At 46.6% G+C, this 20,356-nt stretch overlaps 1 protein-coding gene across 1 annotated transcript in view; it reads left to right on the top strand.

Moving 5' to 3' along the window:
* Crkl (v-crk avian sarcoma virus CT10 oncogene homolog-like) overlaps nucleotides 1–12,682 on the top strand; it is a 30,351-nt gene extending 17,669 nt beyond the window's left edge. Inside the window, exon 3 of the mRNA XM_005391834.2 lies at nucleotides 9,072–12,682. Within this exon, the coding sequence (XP_005391891.1) occupies nucleotides 9,072–9,206 (135 nt within the window). The 3' untranslated portion in view covers nucleotides 9,207–12,682. The remainder of the gene's footprint in view (nucleotides 1–9,071) is intronic.
* The last annotated feature ends 7,674 nt before the right edge of the window (nucleotides 12,683–20,356 follow it).

Raw genomic sequence — 20,356 nt, 5'->3', positions numbered from 1 at the left:
CCATTCCCAGCTGTTTTTGTGCTTTTCAGACAGGGTGTTAGTGTGCATTTTGCACTGGTCTTGAACTCACTTTGTAGCCCAGTCTGGCCTTGAACTCACAGCGATCCTCCTGCCTCAGCCTCCTGAGTGCTGGGTTTACAGGTGTGCACCACCACACCTGGCAGATAATCATTTTTTTTAAAGATTTTTATTTCTCTTAATGTGTAAATTGGGAGAGAATACCATGAAATTGGGGGCAAGGCTTTGCCTTAGCCTAGTAATTATGCTGACCTCAATTTTCAAATCTGGTAATAGCCATTGAGTAACAACGAATAGCGCGGGGAAGGGGTCATAGTTTATTCTCATTTATGCACTGTGGGGCAGGTGGCATCAGCCTCGTTTTTTTTTTTTTTTATCAGCCTCATTTTATACACTCAGAACTTGGAATGTGTGTAATTTGCTGACTGAACCCCACCCCTCCAGTACTAGGGAATGAACTCAGGGTTTCTCACTGAGCTGTATCTCCAGCCCTATTTTTACAGCTTGGGATAGGGTCTTACTGAGTTGCTTGGGCTGCCATCCAACTTGTGATCCTCCTGCCTTAGCTTCCCAAGTGGCTAGGAGTATAGGTATGTATTACACCAAGTCTGGCCCTTTACCCATTTTTGAATTGGGTTTTATGTGTGGTGCAAGTTGTTTTGTGTTTTGTTTTTAATTGAGCCTTAGGACTTCCTTATATGTTCTGGATGTTAAACTCTTTATGAATCAAGTATATAACTCCCAGGTATTCTTCGTGTTCATTTTCTTTTCTCCTCTGTCTCTCTGTCTCTCTGTCTCTCTTTTTTTTGAAACAGGGTCTCACTATGTAGTGCAGCCTGGCCTTGAACTTGCTTATGTAGCCCTGGCTGGCCTCGAACTCACCACGATCCTCCTGCCTCAACCACCTGAGTACTGGGATTATAAGTGTCCGTCACCACGCCCAGCTCCTTTATATTTTCTTGATAATGTTCTTAAATATATACATTCTGATTTTTGTTTATATATACTATACCTATTTTTCTTGTCACTTGTGCCTTTGCTGTCATATTGAAGAATTCATTGCCAAATTCAAAGTCAGAAGGTGTATCCCATGTTCCAAGTTTTAAAATTTTATTTATTTGGGCTTTTTTTGATACTGGGAATCAAACTCGGGACCTCATACTTGCCAGGCAGGCACTGTGCTGCTAAGCTGTATCCCCCACCCCTAAGTTTTACAATTTTAGCTCTTACATTTAGGTCATTGATTCAGTATAATTTTTTATGTACAGTATGAAATGGTACAAATTCTTTTGCAGTACAGCAATCCAGTTGTCCCAGCACCATTCATTGATAAGAGTGTGTATTCACATTGAGGAAATACCAGTTGATCATAGCTATATAGGTTTATTTTTCTCTCTCCTTTTTTTTCTTTGGTCTTTTTGGGACAGGGTCTCACCTCACTTTGTAGCCCAGGCTGGCCTCAAACTCAAAGTGATCCTCCTGCCTCAGCCTCCCAAGTGCTGGGATTGCAGGTGTGCACCACCACGCCTGGCTATATAGGTTTATTTCTGAACTCAATTCTATTTTATCATTGTGTTTGTCTCCATATGCTGATAACACATTTTTTTTTTTAACCACACTGTTTCAGTTACTGTACTTTATTTGGTAATTGTAAAGTTAGAAAGTATGAGTCTTCTGACTTCGGTTGTTTTCAAGAATCTGTCGATTCATTGGTATGCCTTACGATTCCATAAGAATTTGAGGATCACTATCAAGCATGGTGGCACAACCCTATAATCGCAGCTCTACAGCAGGCCTAAGCAGGAGGATCACAAGCTTGAGATCTGGGCAACTTAATGAGACCTGTCTCAAAATATAATTTAAAAAAAGGACAGAAAGGAATTGGGGATATAGCTTAATGCTGTCTGGGTTCCGTTCCTAGTACTGTCACAAAAATTAAAAGTTTGAGGGTTATCAATTTTTCCATTTCTGTAAAAGAAAAGCTGCCATTAGGCTTGTACCACTACGTCTGGCCCCAGTTTTCAGTATTAAAAAATCAGGTAGCATTCACTTGTGAGTGAGACTTGGCTGCTACCCAGGGCACACAGACAAGGGTTTGAGCCTCTAGCTTTGACAGCTTTGATTCAGGTACAGGTTAACAGAAAACACAGGCAGGCAGTAAAATGAGTGGACCCAAGCACTCCATGAGGGCCTGGGGTGTTTGTTTTCTAATATATCTTTTCAGGACCTGGCACATAGGTGCTCAGTAAATTTAAATGAATAAAGGTCACAAATACCAGGATGATACCCTACCTCATGATTTTATATATTACATGGGTCTTTGTTTTGTTTTAGATAGTTTTAGGGTTATTATAACCCATTTTGTTGTTGTTTGGGGTTTTTTTTGTTTTGTCTTGTTTTGTTTCTTTTTGACAGGGATCTCACTGTATAGTTGAGGTTGGCCTTGAACTCACTACGTTGCCCTCTTGCCTCAGCCTCCTGAGTGCTGGGATTACAGGCTTGCAAACCCCTCTATACAGTGGTGGCAAATCTATGGCATGTGTATCATTGAAAGCTCTAAAAGGTTTGCCGTCACTGGTCTAAGGCCTTGACTGCTCTTTGAATCAGATGTCAGAATTCAGGTCGTAGAGTTCCGTCTGGACGAGTAGAGCTGTAGGAAACTTGCCAGCAGGAGGAAGTGCCCTTCTTGCCTTCTCCTTGCATGATCTACACTAGGCAAAATGAAAAGGGCTGCGTCCCAAGTATATATGCTTAATTTTATTTATTTTTGTGTGTGTTCTGGGGATCAAGCTACCACTTAGCTATGCACTATCCCCCCAGCGTTTTTGTTTTTGTTTTTTCCTTTTTAAGACGGGGTTTCACTGTGTTGTTCAGGCTGTCGTATCTGGACAGTGGATTCCCCCCCCATACTGGGAATCGAACTCACGACCTTGAACTTGCCAGGTAGGCGCTGTGCCACTGAGCTAAATCCCCAGCCCCTATGGACAATGGATTATTTAATGTCTATCTTACAACAAAGAAAAGTTTCTTGAGGATAGAAACTGGCCTGCTCCTTCTCCATGCAATAGAACGTTTAGTAAACCTTGCTGGGTTTTTTTGTTGTTTGCGGTCCTGGGGCTTGAACTCAGGGCTTGGTACGTGTTAAGCAAGCACTCGTGAGCTGTATCCCCAGCACCTCCCCACTTTCTTTTTCTAAGGTAAGGTCTCACAAATTGTCCATGCTGATCTTCGTCCTCTCTGTCAGCCTTCTGGGTAGCTGAGACTGTAGATGTGTGCTGTTCCACCCTGCAGTAAATCTTTTTAAAGGCTCATGTGGAAAGTACTCTTTTTTTTTGTAGTAGGTAGCTACATATATCGAAGATCACAGGACTGTAGCAGGAACAGGGAGAAGGGTGAAAGGATGAAAGGAAAAGGGGACTTGATTACACAGGCCTGTGGAAAGTATTCTACAAAGAAGCCCAGAAGCACAAGGTGGTTAAAGTGCGTGTCCTCAGTGGGCTTTAGTATCTGGCACGCTTTTCCTCCATCTTCCGCTCTCTCTCTCTCAGTTGCTGTGTCTTATCGCAGTAACCGTTAGACCCTCTTTTCAGGCCTCTCCCTCATCCTTCATTCTAAAATGATAGTTTTCCTGTCCCTTCATCAGTTTTGAGAGGACCCTGTTGAAAATCCATAGTTAATAATGTGCCATGCTAATCCCAGATCTTCCCTTGATTTCCAAGGCATGGTTAGTAGAGGTGGGGAAAAGGAAGCTGAAAGAGGGAGGAGCAGGATTGCTCCTGCAGTGCTGCCCCCACTTCACAGTTACTCTGGTTAAGAGTGTCCTGTGTGGTGCTTCATTTAATTATTACAAGAACCTTCCAAAGTCAAATGGGATTACATTTCTGGGATTACACCTGTAATCCCAGAACCCTGGGAGGCTGAGGCAGGAGGAGCTCAAGTTCACACCCAACCTGGGCAATTTAACGAGACCCTATCTCAAAATAAAAAAGTAAAAAGGGATGGAGATATAGCTCAGGCTCTGGTTTCAATCTTACTCATGAGACTTAGAGCCACATGAGCATTTTGCCACAGTCATGTAAGCCACCAGAAGTGACAGAAACAGGATAGTTATCCAGTCTGCCACACTCGAGTCCATGGTATGGACCATCATTCTATTTACACCTGTTTTAAGTAGACAGAAGTATCTAAGTATCCTGTTTTTGCAAACTGTAGAGCTCTGTTTTAGTTACTTCTTATACTCAAGTTGTGTCTTTATCCAGAATTTATATAGCCCTTAACCCTGTGTGGTGGTGCATGCCTGTAATCTCAACACTCAGGCCAAGGCAGGAGGACTGTCAAGAGCATTGCTGCAAGTTTGAGATCAGCCTGCACTACAAAGCAAGACCTTGTCTCTAAAACAAGCAACATAGCTCAGGATGCTGAGCAGAATAGATACTTTGCAGTGGTTACTATTGTCACCTGTAGGGCCCTCATGTGCTTGTAGCTTTGAAAGGCTAGAGTAAGAGCAGTTTTTAGGATTTGTGTCTGTGTGGTACCAGGGATTGAAACCAGAGCCTGAGCTATATCTCCATCCCTTTTTACTTTTTTATTTTGAGATAGGGTCTCATTAAATTGCCCAGGTTGGGTGTGAACTTGAGCTCCTCCTGCCTCAGCCTCCCAGGGTTCTGGGATTACAGGTGTGCACTGCCATACTCCATTACTTAGGACTTCTTTGACTGCTTAGGGATGCTTAACATATTTTTCAAGTGAAAGGATGGAAGTCTGGAGTTTCCTTGGTACCAGCTTGGGTGTTCTGGCCAAAACCCTACAACGTGTGTTTTTACATCTTGAGGTGTTACAAGTAGAATGATACTCACAACATACCCTCCCGTACACCTGTCTTATAGCCTATATGTGGAAAAGCGGTTGGAAAGTTCAAGAAATGGAAAAGAAGCCAATGTGATTGGAGGAGAGGAGGAAAATGGTATGAAATGAGATCAGAAATGGGAAGAGGCAGGAGCCAGGATAAGGTAGAAACTTGAAGATCAGAGTTTAGATATTGTTTTTACCTTGAGAGAAGGGTTGGAGGGGGTTTTAGAAAGCAGCCAGCCGGGCGCAGTGGCACATACCTGGAATCCCAGCACTCGGGAGGCTGAGGCAGGAGGATTGCTGTAGTTCGAGGCCTACCTGGGCTACAAAGTGAGCTCAAGGCCAGCCTGAACTGCATAGTGAGACCCTGTCTTAAGAAGACCAAAAAAAAAAAGTAGAGCAGCCAGCCAGGCGTGGTAGTGCGTGCCTGTAATCCCAGTACTCGGGTGGCCAAGGCAGAAAGATTGACATGAGTTCCAGGCCAGCTTGTACTACTATATAAGACCTTGTCTCAAAAAAGAAAAAAGTAGAGCAGACAGATGTGACATACCTGTAATCCCAGCTGTTTGGGAGGCTGAGGGAGGAGGATCACAATTTTTAGACCAGCTTGGGCAACTTAGTGAGACCCTGTCTCAAAATAAACTTGTTTTTAAAAAGGCCAGGAGTTGTAGTTCAGTGGTTAAATGCTTGCCTGGTGTCCACAGGCCCTGAGTTAGTTAATCCCCAGCCTGCGGGCCAGGTGGGTAGAGAAAAGACCTGGTTCTGTTTATGTTTTGTTTTGTTTTGTTTTGTTTCCGGTACTGGGAATCGAACTCACGACCTTGTGCTTGCCAGGCAGGTGCTGTGCTGCTGAGCTAAATCCCCAGCCCCCCTGTTTACATTTTGAAAGGTCAGTCTTACTGTCCTTAGCCCCTTACATCTGCTACATCTGTCCTCCAGAACCTTGCTTCTCTGCTCAGCTGTCTACCACAGCATCTGGGGGTATCAGCCTAGGAGTTTTCCCATTCCCCTGATTCTGCAGACTTCTCTACAGAGGCATTCACAGGACACCTGTAACATACATACATGGATACAGAATGAGTAAAGCAGGCTCCCTTCTTCAAAGGTGGAGAGGTGACAGTGCAGAAGCAGGGATGGAGTCTGGAGGACAGTTCAACTCATCTTACAGACCTTGCTCTCCACAAATGTCAACAGGATGTTCCTACCTGGCTGGGTGATTTTACAGAATACACACTGAAGAGAGGCAGGCAAGGGAAAGGAATGGGTGCGCAGAGCCTCTGACTTCAAGTGCCTCAGAACATCACCAGAATTGAGCGCTGGAATTGGGCTGTAGGGAGGTCCTTGGTAAATGGAAGCGGTAGCCAGAGTATGGGTGGAGAGGAGGGTGGTTAGAAGTTGGGATGATTGGGCTGAGGTAACATAGATAGCACTAGTGGCTCAGGGCTGCATGTGGCTGAGCTGGTAAAGTCTGGGGGAACCAGACATAGGAGTGGTTAGCAGGAGGCACAGCCCATTCATAGCCCCTAGACTTTATGGATGAACTCACCCAAGTAGAGGTTAGGGCTTGCCTGGGGCAAGATGTTCAGGAGGATGAGATTTTTCTTGCTTTCCACCAGTTATCAGACTCAGCTATGACAGAATAAATGTATGCCCTCTCAGCACCTGGAGTCCAGTCCTCAGAGTGCAGGAGCTCACTAGTAACCAGGAAAGGCAGGTGTGGCTCTTCCTAAGTCCTGTGTTAGAGCAGCACAGTGGCAGGGGGAGAGCTGACAGCGTCCTGCTCGTTCGTATTGCACAGCCCCCAGCTATGGCAGGTAGACTTCTAAATCTGCCTCCAAAAGGCAGTCCTCTAAACCAAAGGTACTTGTGTACTCCTGTAATCTTAGCACTCTGGCAGACTTAGACAGGAGGATCCAGACGATAAGTTTGAGTCCAATCTGAGCAATTTAGCAAGACCCTATCTTGCCGGGTGTGGTGGCGCAGACCTGTAATCCCAACACTCAGGAGGCAGGAGGATCACTGCAAGTTCGAGACCAGCTGGGGCTGCAAAGTGAGCTCAAGACCAGCCTGAACTACATAGTAAGACCCTCTCTCAAAAAGACCCTATCTCAAAATAAAAATAAAAGGCTGAGTGTATAGCTTAGTGTAAAGCCCGTGAGTGGGGTGGGAGGGGGGTGTTAAACTGGCATCTTTAGCAGAAGACTCCTTTTTTCTAAATGAAATGTTACATGGAATCCTAATACAAATCTTTTTGTAAGTTCTGATTTATAGGAATTTTTATTTTTTAGTGGTGCTAGGCATTAAACCAAGGGTCTAGACAGCAATGGTGAACCTTTTAGCACTTTCAGTGATAACAAATGGCATGTGTGCCATAGGTTTGCCACCACTGGCCTAGAGTATGCTAAGTATATACTTTATCACTGAGACAAGTATGAGACGTGTCCAGCCGCAAGAGTGACTTTAAACAGCAATCAGAAAAAAAAAAAAAAAGCAGTCAGAAAGACACTATTACAATGGGCAAAAATAAATGACTATAGCAAGCTGGGCATGATGGCACACAGCTGTAATCCTAGCATTCAGGAGGCTGAGGCTGGAGGAACACCTCGAGTTCAAGGCCAGCCCTGGACTACATAGTGAGTTTGAGGCCAGCTTGAACTACATAATAAGGCCCTGTTTCAAAAAAACAAAAAAGAAACAACCCCAAAAATGACTGTACTATTATGAATGACAGATCTAATCTTGTACTAGTAAGCCAGCATCCAGTCAGTTGCTGACCTGTTTTGTTCTAAGTGGTTGGTTATTTTTCTCCTTGCCATTTTGTAAAAAAAGCTTCTCAAGGAAGGTTTGTAAGAAAACCAGCTTACCAGGGCAGCAAAAGTTAATGTGTGAGAGGCTATATCATATTTGAAAGTCTCATTTTATAGTTCAGGCCGGCCTTGAACTCATGGCAGTCTTCCTGCTTCAGACTCCTGAATTCTGGGATTATAGCCATGAGCTACCACACCTGGCATGAAATGTAATTTTTTAAAAATTGAAGTCCTAGCTGGGCATGGTGGCACACACCTGTATACCAGCACTTGGGAGGCTGAGACAAGAGGATCACAAGTTCAAGGCCAGCCTGAACCTACACAATAAGACCTTGTCTCAAAAAAAAAAAAAAAAAATTGAGGTCCTAATCAGACATTTATTGGACCTTTAAGAACCACTTCCAAAGTAAGAGTTAGGGGGGAAACAGCAACAACCACAAAAAGAGCAGACCATCCTCTAATTGTTGCCTATCCTGTGGCAATAGATAAATTCTCACCACCCTGTGGTTTTAAAATGCTCAGAGCTGGGCTTTGCCGGGCGTGGTGGCGCAAGCCTGTAATCCCAGCACTTGGGAGGTTGAGGCAGGAGGATCCTTGTGAGTTCGAGACCAGCCTGGGCCACAAAGTGAGCTCAAGGCCAGCCTGAACTGATGAGCAAGACCCTGTCTCAAAAAAAGACAAAAACAAAAACAGAGCTGGGCTTCTTACCCCAACAGCTGCTCCACAAGGGGAACGAGAAATGGACAACAGACAACTTGGAGTCATTGCTGCTCAGGGATCTTGGTGATAACAGTTGCATCTTATGTGAATTTGGGTGGAATTTATTCCTCCATTCCCCCTCCTCCTTTCCTTTAACTTTGAGAGATTTTTGGGAGGGTTTTGTTTGTTTGTTTTTGTTTTTGAGACAGTATCTCACTATGTAGCCCAGGCTAGGCAGCCTCCGAAGTGCTAGGATTACAAGAGTGTGCACCATACGCAGCTAGATTTCTAGTACACATTTTTGTATGATTTGACATTAATGATTGAGAGAGTCAAGTGTTCATCTCTCACTTGTTGGGTTTAGTAGCCAGTGGAGGGGTGCTTTGTGCTCAGAAGCTGCTTCTGGCATGCATTCTTGCCAGCTGAGTAATGCACTGGACTCATTGTGTCTTTGGCACTGCATCACTTTTAGTTCCAAGCACTGGGGTGAAAAAAATTGAGTAGTCTTAAAAACTTGGTCAAGCTCAGGATGGCAGCGTATGCCTATAATCCCAGCACTCAGGAGGTTGAGGCAGGATGATCGCCTCGAGTTTGAGGCCAGCCTGAACTACATAGTGATACTCTATCTCAAAAAAAACAACAAAATTTGATCAGTTCCTAAGTAATTACTAACTTGTCTTTTTTTCTCTATCCCTGCAGGTTGGTGACATTGTAAAAGTCACCAGGATGAATATAAATGGCCAGTGGGAAGGCGAGGTGAATGGGCGCAAGGGGCTTTTCCCCTTTACGCATGTCAAAATCATTGACCCTCAAAACCCAGATGAAAATGAGTGATTGCTGTTGCCCTGTTTCCTGCTGCTTTGTTGTTCTGCCTGTCATAGTCTCCTTGAAGTGGGAAAGCATTCTCTCTCATAGGCAAGTTACACTGCATTGCCAGCATCCAGCTTTCTGCAGGCTGGAGATCTCATCCACATTTGGAATGCACACAGCGGCTGCCTCCTGGCGTTTGTATCATAGTCGTATCGTCAAAGAGTAGCCGGTTTTAGAATTCTTTTGGATCATAAACTGGAAATACTGGTGGAAGCACACAAGTGGAGAGAAGTTGACAAGGAAAGGGTCTTCCTTCTCCTCACTGCCCTGTTTGTACTTGGTACCGACCTGTCATATTCGTCAGAGAAAGCTTGAGGCCACAGCGAGATCCTGCCTTGTTGCTCTTCCACAGAGCAGTGACTCTGCCACCAACTTGTTTTTCCTTCTACAACAGAGGAACCATAAGGAAGAGAGAATTCTGTCCTAAACCCCCCACATATGGCTTTTCTTGCGTTTTGTTTTGGTTTGGTTTTGGAAGACTTACACTTGTGTGTCCTGAACAGATTTTTGAGTAGCAGGTTGGATTTTTGTGATAGTCCAAGGAATGACATGTGCCTCTGAGCTTCTGTACTGAAGCTGCTGTAACTAAAGGAATATGAAAAGAACGACCCTGAAGCGGAGGCCTTTACTGTTTTGGTTGCCAATCATACCCTGTTTTGCCATGTAGCAAACACAAAATCAGCAGTCGTGGTGTGCCAGGCTTTGTGCACAGCCTCTTGGATTACTGTACCCAGAAGCATCAGAGCAGAGGGTGATACTGGGAAACCTTACTTACCTTGTTTGCCAGTGATAGGAGCAATGAGGAGGGTGAAGCACTTGGCCAGTTTTCTGTCCAGCTTTTCAGTAAACATTTCCCTTTAAGATACAGGACTAAAGTTTCTTCTAAAATGTAGGTTATTCATAGGATCATCAGATTCACTAGTGAATCATTAAACTGGATCATTCGATCTCCTTGCAGAAGCCCACCCCAGTTCTCAAGCTGCCAGAGAAAGATGGTGCTGTTCATGCTGGTTCCATGTTCCCGAGCAAAGGAAATGCAAGCTCAGAAAACTGGTTAGTACACCTGAGATCTAGTGTTGTAGTGAATAGGAAGAACCCTTAACCAGTTTACCATTAACCACTTAACAGTTTGTTAATGTGAAAGCATTTTTCTCTTAGCTAAGAGAGGCACTGTTTATACAAGCCAGCTGGTACAAATGTGTGATCAGTCCCTCATCTGCACATGGCAGACTAGAATTCTGGAACCTTTATATAGTTCAGTCTGTTTTCCCTTCTGGACCCTGGTGAAGACAGCCCTCAGCTCAGAATAAACACGCCAGACCTGGAAATGTAGCAACAACCTAGAAAGTAATTCTAGCATTTACAGAGCGTCTGCTGCAACTGTGGTCCTGTCTTGGAGGTTTTGAGGTTTGAAGTGGTACATTCTGGTGACAGAACCAGCAAAACACCCGTTTCTCTCTTTCTTTTTCAGTTTCCCTGTAACTTGATATTTTGTCAGGCTCGTAACTGCCATTTTAAAGGATCTTGAGAGTGTTCCTGTGGTAAAATAATGGTGAATTGGAAAAAACACCTCAGCTGCCTGTGTGGTTTTCTTTAAAAATATACAGCGCTCCATGCTTCATTACCAGTGAAAGGTGTGGCCACCTCCTGCGCTGAAGCCTGTCCCTTGCACTTGCTTTTTCTGCCAAGGTCTGTTGAGTGGGCTTGTTCTCATTCAGGCTCATCCTGACACCCACAAGTGGTGGACATGTGACAGAGTCCCCAAACTCTATCTGGAAACAGTGCTTGCCTTGTGGCAGTGACCTGGTTCATCCCCACCCTGCCTGTTACCTGCAGCTAGGTATCTAGCAGGTGAAATGTATGTCTTTCAAGAGGGCCAGGGCCCTGCGTCCTTTTTAAACTAGATTGAGTTGAAGCGCTTCTTGACACCCTTGATTATAGAAGTTGGCTTACAGTACAAGCAGTAAATGGCCATTTTGGACAGCTGGGTTTTCTTTCAACCAGGTCTGCTGATCCGCCCCTTGAGGAGCACTTCAGAATCAAAACACCTGGTAAACCTAGAGTTTGGTTTCATAATGAATTTCTTCAGCCCGTGTAAAGGTCTCCAGGGCTGCCCAGGAGATTCTGAGCTTGGAATAACTTGAGCCTTGAGTTCTGAACTCTCAAGATATGTGCCAAAAGTAGTAATTTTTTGACTTAGAACTTTATCAGTTTTTTAATCAAGCAGGGACATTTCTCTTCTTCACACTAAATAATGGAAAGCAGCACCCCTGCGTGGACTTCATACCCAGCTCCCTGCTGGTCTGAAAAGAGATTCATGCTTCGTACAGCAGTGTGAATTTGACCCAGGGCTAGGTCATCTTTTATGATTGTTCATTGTTGCTACTTGCTCTGCTCTACTGTGTTGTAGAAAATGTCTGGATGTTAAATTAACTCACTATGGTTTTTCACCTGGAAATGAAACAAGTTACGTAGAGGGCATTGACATTCTGATTGCAAATTTGCTTTCCCTGGGAAGGACCTCCAGTACGGGAGCCTTCCTTGTCACTTCTGCGCTGCGTGGCACCACCTAATGACATGCTTAACAAAGAGGATGCATGACCAGCTGCCGTTAGATGACTTTGGTCACCCAGACTTGACACCTCATATGCTGAAGGGAAGGAGGGAAAGACTGCTGCCCCTGCTTGGAGCTTCACGCCCCTGGCCTTCCTTCACAGCTGTTTACAGACAAGGCAGGCCCGAGGTGAATGGCCAACTGCTCTTGTGACATTCGCTCAGAGGAATATGAACTTTTTTTTTTGAAAAGGGATGATGTGTTTTTTTTGTGCCAGGTGTTTATAATTTAATCCTTTAATATTATGTTCATTAACCTCTTAAAATGAGTGAATTCTTGATTGTTTTAACACAGTTCCTAAGACTAAATGCTTTCTGTGGACACCACTGAGCTCTGCCTCAAACTCCACCCTCTGGGACTGGAGAGCCATGTCGCCGGTAACTGCTGTCAGTGTGAACACTGAGCTGTTTGTGTGTTATAAAAGAAGTAGAAGGACAGTTCTCTGAGACAGGATTGTTGTCCCTGCAGGAGGAACAGTGGCCTTGCTTCTAGACGGTCTTCACTGTGTGTTTTAAAACAACAACAATGTAAAACTCTTTTGACCTGTAACTTAAAGATCATAAACTTCAGGCAATAATATTTTCTGTGTAAGCTTTTAAAATTATTTTTGGGGATCATAGCTTGTTTTATTTTGTGCTATAAAATTAACAGTATTAAATGACTTATATTCTTAGAATACATTGAGTGTCTTTTCTTAACAGATTAGTGCCTTTTTATTTTTGTATTCTATTTACGTTACTGGTCCCGGCATCAAACCCTTGTTTCCATGGCCTGTTTGTACATTGTCTCAATAAAACTTGCATCAGCCGGTGGTGGCAGCAGCGGCCTCAGTGTTTCAGTTTCTCCTCAGTCAGCCCACACCGACCTCCCCAGCAGTTAAGCAGTGGTGAAACCCCAGGCGCTTCTCAGAGACACCCTTGTGCTGCTGCCACTCTCCAAGAGCACCCTTTTGCCAAACTCGGACATTGGGGGTCTCTCTCCAAAAGAGAAAGAATCTGCTCCTGGTCTTAGTCTTCTGAACATGGGCCAGTGGTTTCCACACATTGAACCATCATGGAGAAATTGGGTGTTTTATGAAAACTTCTAAGAACGTGCTGAACGTCAGGTAACTAGAATTGTTTCAAGCCAAGTCATCGAAAACAAAACAGCCAGCTTCCAGGTAGGGCCTGTTACCTAAATTGTCCAGGCTGAGCTTGAACTTGGACTCCTCCTGCCTCAACCTCCAGTGTGCTGCGGTTATAGACGTGCACCACCACCCTTGGTTTAATCCTTTTCTGTTCCTTTCAGTAGTATGTTACCCTCCTGATGAGCTTTGGGGTAAGCATCAGGATACTTGTGTTGGTGGGCCTGCTAAAGGCCTCATGCACTCCTTCAGCCAGCACTGTGTCACTCGCCTGTGTGCCCCAACTGTGAGCATAGTTTATCTTTTGATTTCATGTGATTGTGCTCTATTCTATGCCTGTTTGCACGTTGAGAACTCCCAGTTTTTATGGTACACACACACACATACACACACACACACACACCCGTACTAAGGATTGCACCCAGGGCCTTACAAGTGGTAATCAAGCACAGTACCATTGAGCTACATCCCCAGCTCACCTACCACCTCCCCTTTTTTTACCCCCACCTCCTTTTTAAAATCATATTTTGAGACAGGGTCTTCCCAAGTGAATTGTCCAAGTTGACCTCAAATCGGATCTTCCTGCATCAGTCTCCTGAGTAGCTGGGATTATTGGCAAGTACCACCACGCCTGGCTCTCATATAATAAATAGAACTGTACTGTTAAAGTGTAGTCCTTGCCACCACCACCGCCTCAGAGGAGGCAGAGGTGGATTCTGCTGAATTTGAGAAGAGAGATTAGTCTTAACTGGAAATATCCAATGTGTCAAATCATTCTGGAAGAAATTATACCCAGAAACACCTGTGAAGAAAACCTTTAGTTTGAAAAGGTGGGTGTTAGTCAACAAGGTTGGATCCCTCTGGCAAGGGTGACCCTTAGCTCCCTGTGCAGGCATTCCCTCTACCTACCTCCCTGCTAGGTTAGGGAAAGCCTGATCTCAGACCAGCAACCTGGTCTAACAACCTACTCTGCAAAAAATGACACCACCCTCAGCACACTGGTGCTCTCTACCCCCACCCTTTGCTCCCCCATCTTTACCCCAATCCCTAGCTTGTTGGCTCCGTGGAGTCCTGATCCATCATTGTGGAAGGCTGTCTAAAACTGACACCACCACTCCCAGCTTGCTGTTAGCTCTCCCTGTTTTGTTTTGTTTTTTTAATTAATACATTTGCAGTACATGTTTCATTGTAGGGAGGTGCTAGAAGTTGGTACATAACAAGTGGGGAGAGGGAATTCAGACAGGGTCTCCCTAGGTAGTTGAGGCCGGCCTTGAACACTGTAACCAAGGCTATCCTCAAACTCGGCAATCCTGCCTCAACCTGAGTGCTGGAACTACCAGCGCTGCCCAGTACACTGAGCCACAACCCATCCTAATTCTTTTTATATCCCTTCCCATTTCTTGGTCCCCTTCCCATTTGCAGATCTCTCTTTCCTGTTTTCTTTGCCCTTTATACTTTGGGTTTCTCATATAACCATGCAATATTTAAGCCTGTGCATCTGATTTCACTTACCATGGTCTCAGGTGCACCCATTCCAAGCCTTCTGTTGCAGTCTGCTGCCCACACACTGATGCTGCTGAGCACCAGCAGGACTGCTCCACTTGCCGGCCCTGCCCTGGCAAGCTAGGGCTGCAGAGGTGCTGAGGGCACCACCAAGCTTCCTGGCTGCGTGAGGACTGGAAATGGAATCCTTGTGGAGGGAGCCTCCCCAGCTGAGGGAGACAGGTTTCCCTGCCCTAATCTCCCCATACTAGGGAGTTGAACCTAGGGCCTCTGCACATCCCCAGCTGTTCCTTGTTTTTTCTTTTGCTTTGCTTTGTTCTGAGAAACTCGTTGAGTCACTGCATTGCCCAGCTAGAATCTGGACTCTTTCTGCCTCAGCCTCCCAGAGTACTGGGATTGCAGGTGCCACACCATGCCTGGCTAGAGCTTTTTCTCAGGGCCTCTTTCCCTGCTGCATCAGGAGTCCAGGTCACCTCCAACTCTCTGACCTCAGCACCCTTGACAGTCCTCCACCAGCACTGCATAGTGGAGCTCTGGGGTCTACCCCAAATTCTGATTTCACGTGTCCAGGCCCCAAGTTCCCTCTCACCCATCCTGGAGATTAAACCCAGGGCATTCTTTCTCCATCCCGTTTTTTTCTTATTTTTTGAGAAGAGTCTTGCTAAATTGCCCAGACTAGGTGGGCATGGTGGCCTGCAAGTTCGAGGCCAGCCTGCGGTATATAGCAAGACCCTGTCTCCCAAAATCAAACAAATTGCCCAGACTGGGCCTGAAGTTGGTGATCCTCTTGCCTCAGCTATCCAGGGTGCTGAGATTATAGGCTTGTGCCACTACACGCGGGCAACGCTGTAATTTTAACTAGTTTGCAGCGAGGTCTGAGAGCCAGGGCGGGTGAATCCCTGCATTCCAGCTCCTGCAAGCCCAAGGGGCCGGGGTCTTCCTGTCGGGGACTGTCCCCCCCCCCTTTTTTTTGTCTTTTTGAGACGGTCTCCCTGTGTAGTTCAGGCTGACCTTGAGCTCACTTTGTAGCCCAGGCTGGTCTCGAACTCGCAACGATCCTCCTGCCTCAGCCTCCCGAGTGCTGGGATTACAGGCAGGCGCCACCACGCCCGGCTTCCCTTCCCCTTTACCGCGGAGGGAGGTGGGTGGTCCAGGAGTGTGGGAACCCAAGTGTCACCTTTGGGTCGCATGCAGCCGATGCTGGGGACCACCACCCCAGGTCCCTAATCCCGAGATCCCCGTTCAGAAACTCCGGGGCTGAACCCCTGGGCCTGGCTACCCCTGCGCTGCCCCGCTCTCCTACCACCACCTGGGCGCGGCTGTCCCCGCCCCAGCCTGCTACTACTGTCGGTCACCCTCCCGGGAAGGCGACATGGTTCGACGAAGGGGTGCTGTGCAGGGAGGACCGTGGCCCGGGTTGGGAGTCGGAGCGACGCTGCCGCGCGGGGCAGAGGTGGAGGAGCGCGCCGCCGTCCAGTAACCCTGCCCCGCTGACCCGAGAGGGTTTAGCCACCTTTCCCGCCGTTCTCCACGGCCCACGGCTCTGCTGCCCGCGGGGAAGGTATGCGTCTGCTCCTGCTGGCTGCGGGGCCGGCGTCGGCGGAGGCAGGTGGAGCAAGGGAGGAGCACGGAGCTGGGACCTTGGGCGCTCCCAGCCTGGGCGCTCCCTAGGCTTTCGGCCCCAAGTGACCGGTGCCCTTCCTCCCGGGAGAGGGCGCTGGGAGCCGAGCTCTGCCGGTCTAGACAGGCCTGGCCCGGGTTGGGGAGCGGCCTGGGGGCGCTCGCGAGGGTGCAAGCCCCAGGAGGACCCCAGTTCCGCCAGCCAGGAAGCGCCCCGGAATCTGCTGTTCAGCCTCAGGGGTCTGAAAAGGGAGGAACAGTCAGGGAGCAGCCTTCTCGGGGCGCCGGGAGCCACCCAGCGGCCAAGTCCTTGGAGAAGGGAGTGGATGTTCGGTGGCCTCCGGGTGGCCGAGAGGAGCAAAGGCCTGGACAGAGCAGCAAAGCAAGGGCCCTGGTGCCAGCGCTTCCTGGATGGTGCGTCCACCCCACCTGACCTCAAAAGACCCCGCCAAAGAATTTAAGGAATTCCACTCAGGTATTAGGGTTGGAGGAAAAAAAACGTCCCTAGGGATGTAATATTCAGAAGGTGGGGGCCGGGGCAGTCCAACTACTGGAAAGCTGAGGCAGGAGGATGGCTTGAGCCCAGGAATTTTGAGACCAGCCTGAGCAACATAACCAGACTTACACACACATACACACACACACAGCTCACCCCCAAAGGGTGAAAAGCCTCTTTCCGGGCCGGGGATGTAGCTCAGCAGCATAAGTGCATGCCTGACAAGCCTGAGGTCATGGGTTCGATTCCCACCAAAAAAAAAAAAAAAAAGCCTCTTTCCATCCTCTTGGTTACACTCCCAAGAGTAACCTTTTCTAGTTTATTATATCTTTCCAGAGTTTTTCTGTTATTCCATCCCGACTTCCTGCTGCCCTCCCTCCTTCACTCAGAAGGCTTCTCCCTGACTGGTCCTTCTTTTTCAGACCCCTGAGGCTGAACAGCAGATTCCTGGGCACTCTCTGTGGGTTTTTTCAGTGCTGTATAGTATTCCATCTATAGTGATAAATGTACTGTCACTCACATGATAACCCAATATGGATGGACATTTAGGTCCTTTGCAATCATAAGTGGTCAGACACATTAAAATGAGTTTCCCAGAGTGAAATTTCTGAATTAACAGCTCTTGGTACTTACATTTTTGAGAGCTATTGTCAAACTCCTGTGTAGGGATTCCCTCAACTTATACTTTTTTTTTTTCTTTTTGGTATCTACTGGGAGTTGACCTCACACTTACCAGGCAATCACTGCACCAGTGAGCTACCCCCAGCTCCATCAATTTTTACTTTCGGGGCCGGGGATTTAGCTCAGCGGCACAGCGCCTGCCTGGCAATCGCAAGGTCATGAGTTTGATTCTCGGTACCAGAAAAAAAAAAATTATACTTTCAATGGCAGTATATAAAAAAAAAATTAAGCCAGGTACGGTGAGGTATGCCTGTAACCTCAGCACTCTGAAGACAGCCCAGCCTGGGCGATTTAGTGATTTAGCAAAACCCTGTCCCCACTCCAAAAAAAAAAAAAAAATACTGTAGTGTTTTAAAAAAGGAAAATATTTATAATGTTATTACAAACCTTTTAGAATATTTTACCATTTGGCTGAGGCAGCTTATACTAGCCCATCTACCACAAAGAGCACAGTTTGTTTTTGTTTTTTGTTTTTTCCGGTACCAGGAATTGAACTCAAGACCTTGCGCTTGCCAGGCAGGCGCTGTGCTGCTGAGCTAAATCCCCAGCCCCTGTTTTTGTGTTTTTGTGACATTGTCTCACTAAAGCCCAGCTGGCCTTGCACTCACATGAGCCACCACACTGGCTGCCAATCTTTTTTTTTCTAATGGTGATACTCAGGATTGAACCAGGTTCTTGTGCATGCTAGATAAAATCTCTCTCACTGAGCTATATCCCCAGCCCTTTTGTTTTTCATTTGTTTATTTGTTTTTGTGGTACTGGGGGTTGAACACTGAGCTATGTCCCTAACCTTTTTTTTTGAAAGCTTGTTAGGAGGTTCTAGCAGGGGAGCGCAGCTATTCATACACTCTTGACAGAGGAAGAGTCCCTCCTCTATCAGGACAGTCATCCTGGTCAATCCAGCACAGTTTCGGGAGGAACACAACATACATGCAGTGTTGAGGGAGGAAGGGGACACTTGCCTAGCGAGCCAGATCAGCCAGATCAACCCTGGCGATCGGTGGGGTGACATGTTGCAGCCAGATCACCCTAGCATCCCTTTTTTTTTTTGCTAAATCAGCAGCCTCTCAGTGCTGGGATTATAGTTGCTACAGTTGTGCACTCCCGTACCTGGCTTCCAGGCCTTTTTCTTTTTGAGACAGGGTCTTGCCATGCAGTTCAGGCTGGCCTTGAGCTCACTCTGTAGCCCAGGGTGGCCTTGAACTCGCAACAATCCTCCTGCCTCAGCCTCCCAAGTGCTGGGATTACAGGGATTACAGACGTGCACCACCACGCCCAGCTTTTCTTTTTTTATGTAATTCACTTTTTTTTTTTTTTTCTTTTTGAGACAGGGTCTTGCTTTGCAGTTCAGGCTGGACTTGAGCTCACTTTTTTCTTTTTTTAATAGCCCAGGCTGGCCTCCAATTTGCAGCAATCCTCATGCCTCAGCCTCCAAGGAGTGCTGGGATTACGCCTGTTTTCTTTTTTTTGGTACCAGCAATCGAACTCACGACCTCGCACTTGCTGGGCAGGCGCTGTGCTGCTGAGCTAAATCCCCGGCTCCATTTCTTTCTTTCTTTCTTTCTTTCTTTTTTTTTTTAAAGACAAATTCTTGCTAAATTCTCCAGGTGAGTAGCTAGGATTGTATGTCGCTGCGAGTACCATTCAACACAGCTCGGATGGTGGCTATGCTGTATCAACATCTCACATTTTGGGGGGATCTGTTAGAGGGATTTCTGCCTATCAAAAAACCCACTTCAGCCTCAAGGAAGTCTGCAGTTTTGCACCCAACCGGAATCCCTAAACTAAGAGACAGCCCTGCTGACCGCTAGGGAGCGCCAGTGTCAACCCCAATAATAGCTATTATACCTAACTTTTTTTGAGAGACAGGGCTTCCTATGCAGCCCAGGCTGGCCTCAAACTCTAGATCCTTCTGCCTCAGGTTCCTGAGCACTGGAATTATAGGTGTGCACCATCTAGCCCTGTCTCAGCTCTCTCAGCCTGCTTGCTTTTTTTTTTTTTTTTTTTTGGTATCGGGAATCGAACTCAGAACCTTCTGGTTGCTAGGCAGGCGCTTATGCCGCTGAACTATATCTCAGGCCCTCTTTGTTTCTCTCTCTCTCTCTCTCTCTCTCTCTCTCTCTCTCTCTCTCTCTCTCTCTCTCTCTCTCTCTCTCTCTCTCTCTTTCTTTCTTTCCTACCTCTCTTTCTTTCTTTCCTACCTCTCTTTCTTTCTTTCTTTCTTTTTTTTTTTTTGGTACCAGAATTGAACCCAGGCCTTCTCACTGAACTACATCCACAATACTGTTTGTTTGTTTGTTTTGTTGCTTGTTTGAGACAGGGCCTTGCTATGTAGTTCAGGCTGGCTTCGAACTAACTATCACCCAGGCTGGTCTCAAACTCACAGTGATCTTCCTGCTTCAGCTTCCCAAGTGCTGGATTATAGGCATGAGACACCATGCCCAGCCACAACAATTTTTTTTTTTTTTTGGTCTTTTTGAGACAGGGTCTCGCTATTCATTTCAGGGTTGGCTTTGAGCTCACTTTGTAGCCTAGGCTGGTCTTGAACTTGCAACAATCCTCCTGCCTCAGCCTCAGCCTCAGGGATTACTGGCGTGTGCCACCACGCCCGGCTAACACTTTTTTTTTTTAATTTTGAGACAGGATCTTGCTAATTTAGCTAGAGTGCTAGGATTACAGGTGTGCACCACCTTGCCCACAGCTAGTTTTGTTTTGTTTTTAAACCTAAAAAGGACCATCCTGTATGCCCTAGCTTGGAGACCCTTAGGTAAGCAGAAGGGGCACAGTGGAAGATGACAGGAGGGAGTGCATGGAAGGAGCACAGAGAAAAGCTTGCTGCAGATGGTGCTGTGCCCAGGCTGGGGGTCCCTGGGGCTCCGCTCCTATCCCAGGCTGTAGACTGATTCTTCCCACTGTTTCTCCAGCCTCAGGAAACCTCTCCCTTCCTTTGGGGTCTCCACTGGGTCTGGGGTGGGGGTGCCCAGCCACAGTAGATCAACTCACTGCATTTAGCATGGTCAAGGCTGAAGGAATCCTATACAGTCACAGAATTATCCTGGGCAGACAGGACCTCAGGC

The sequence above is a fragment of the Chinchilla lanigera genome, unplaced genomic scaffold (genome assembly GCF_000276665.1).
Source record: "Chinchilla lanigera isolate Chin_1 unplaced genomic scaffold, ChiLan1.0 scaffold00041, whole genome shotgun sequence".
In the NCBI taxonomy this organism is placed as follows: domain Eukaryota; kingdom Metazoa; phylum Chordata; class Mammalia; order Rodentia; family Chinchillidae; genus Chinchilla; species Chinchilla lanigera.
Note: the sequence above shows the minus strand (reverse complement) of the source record. Positions and strands in the feature narration are given on the sequence as shown.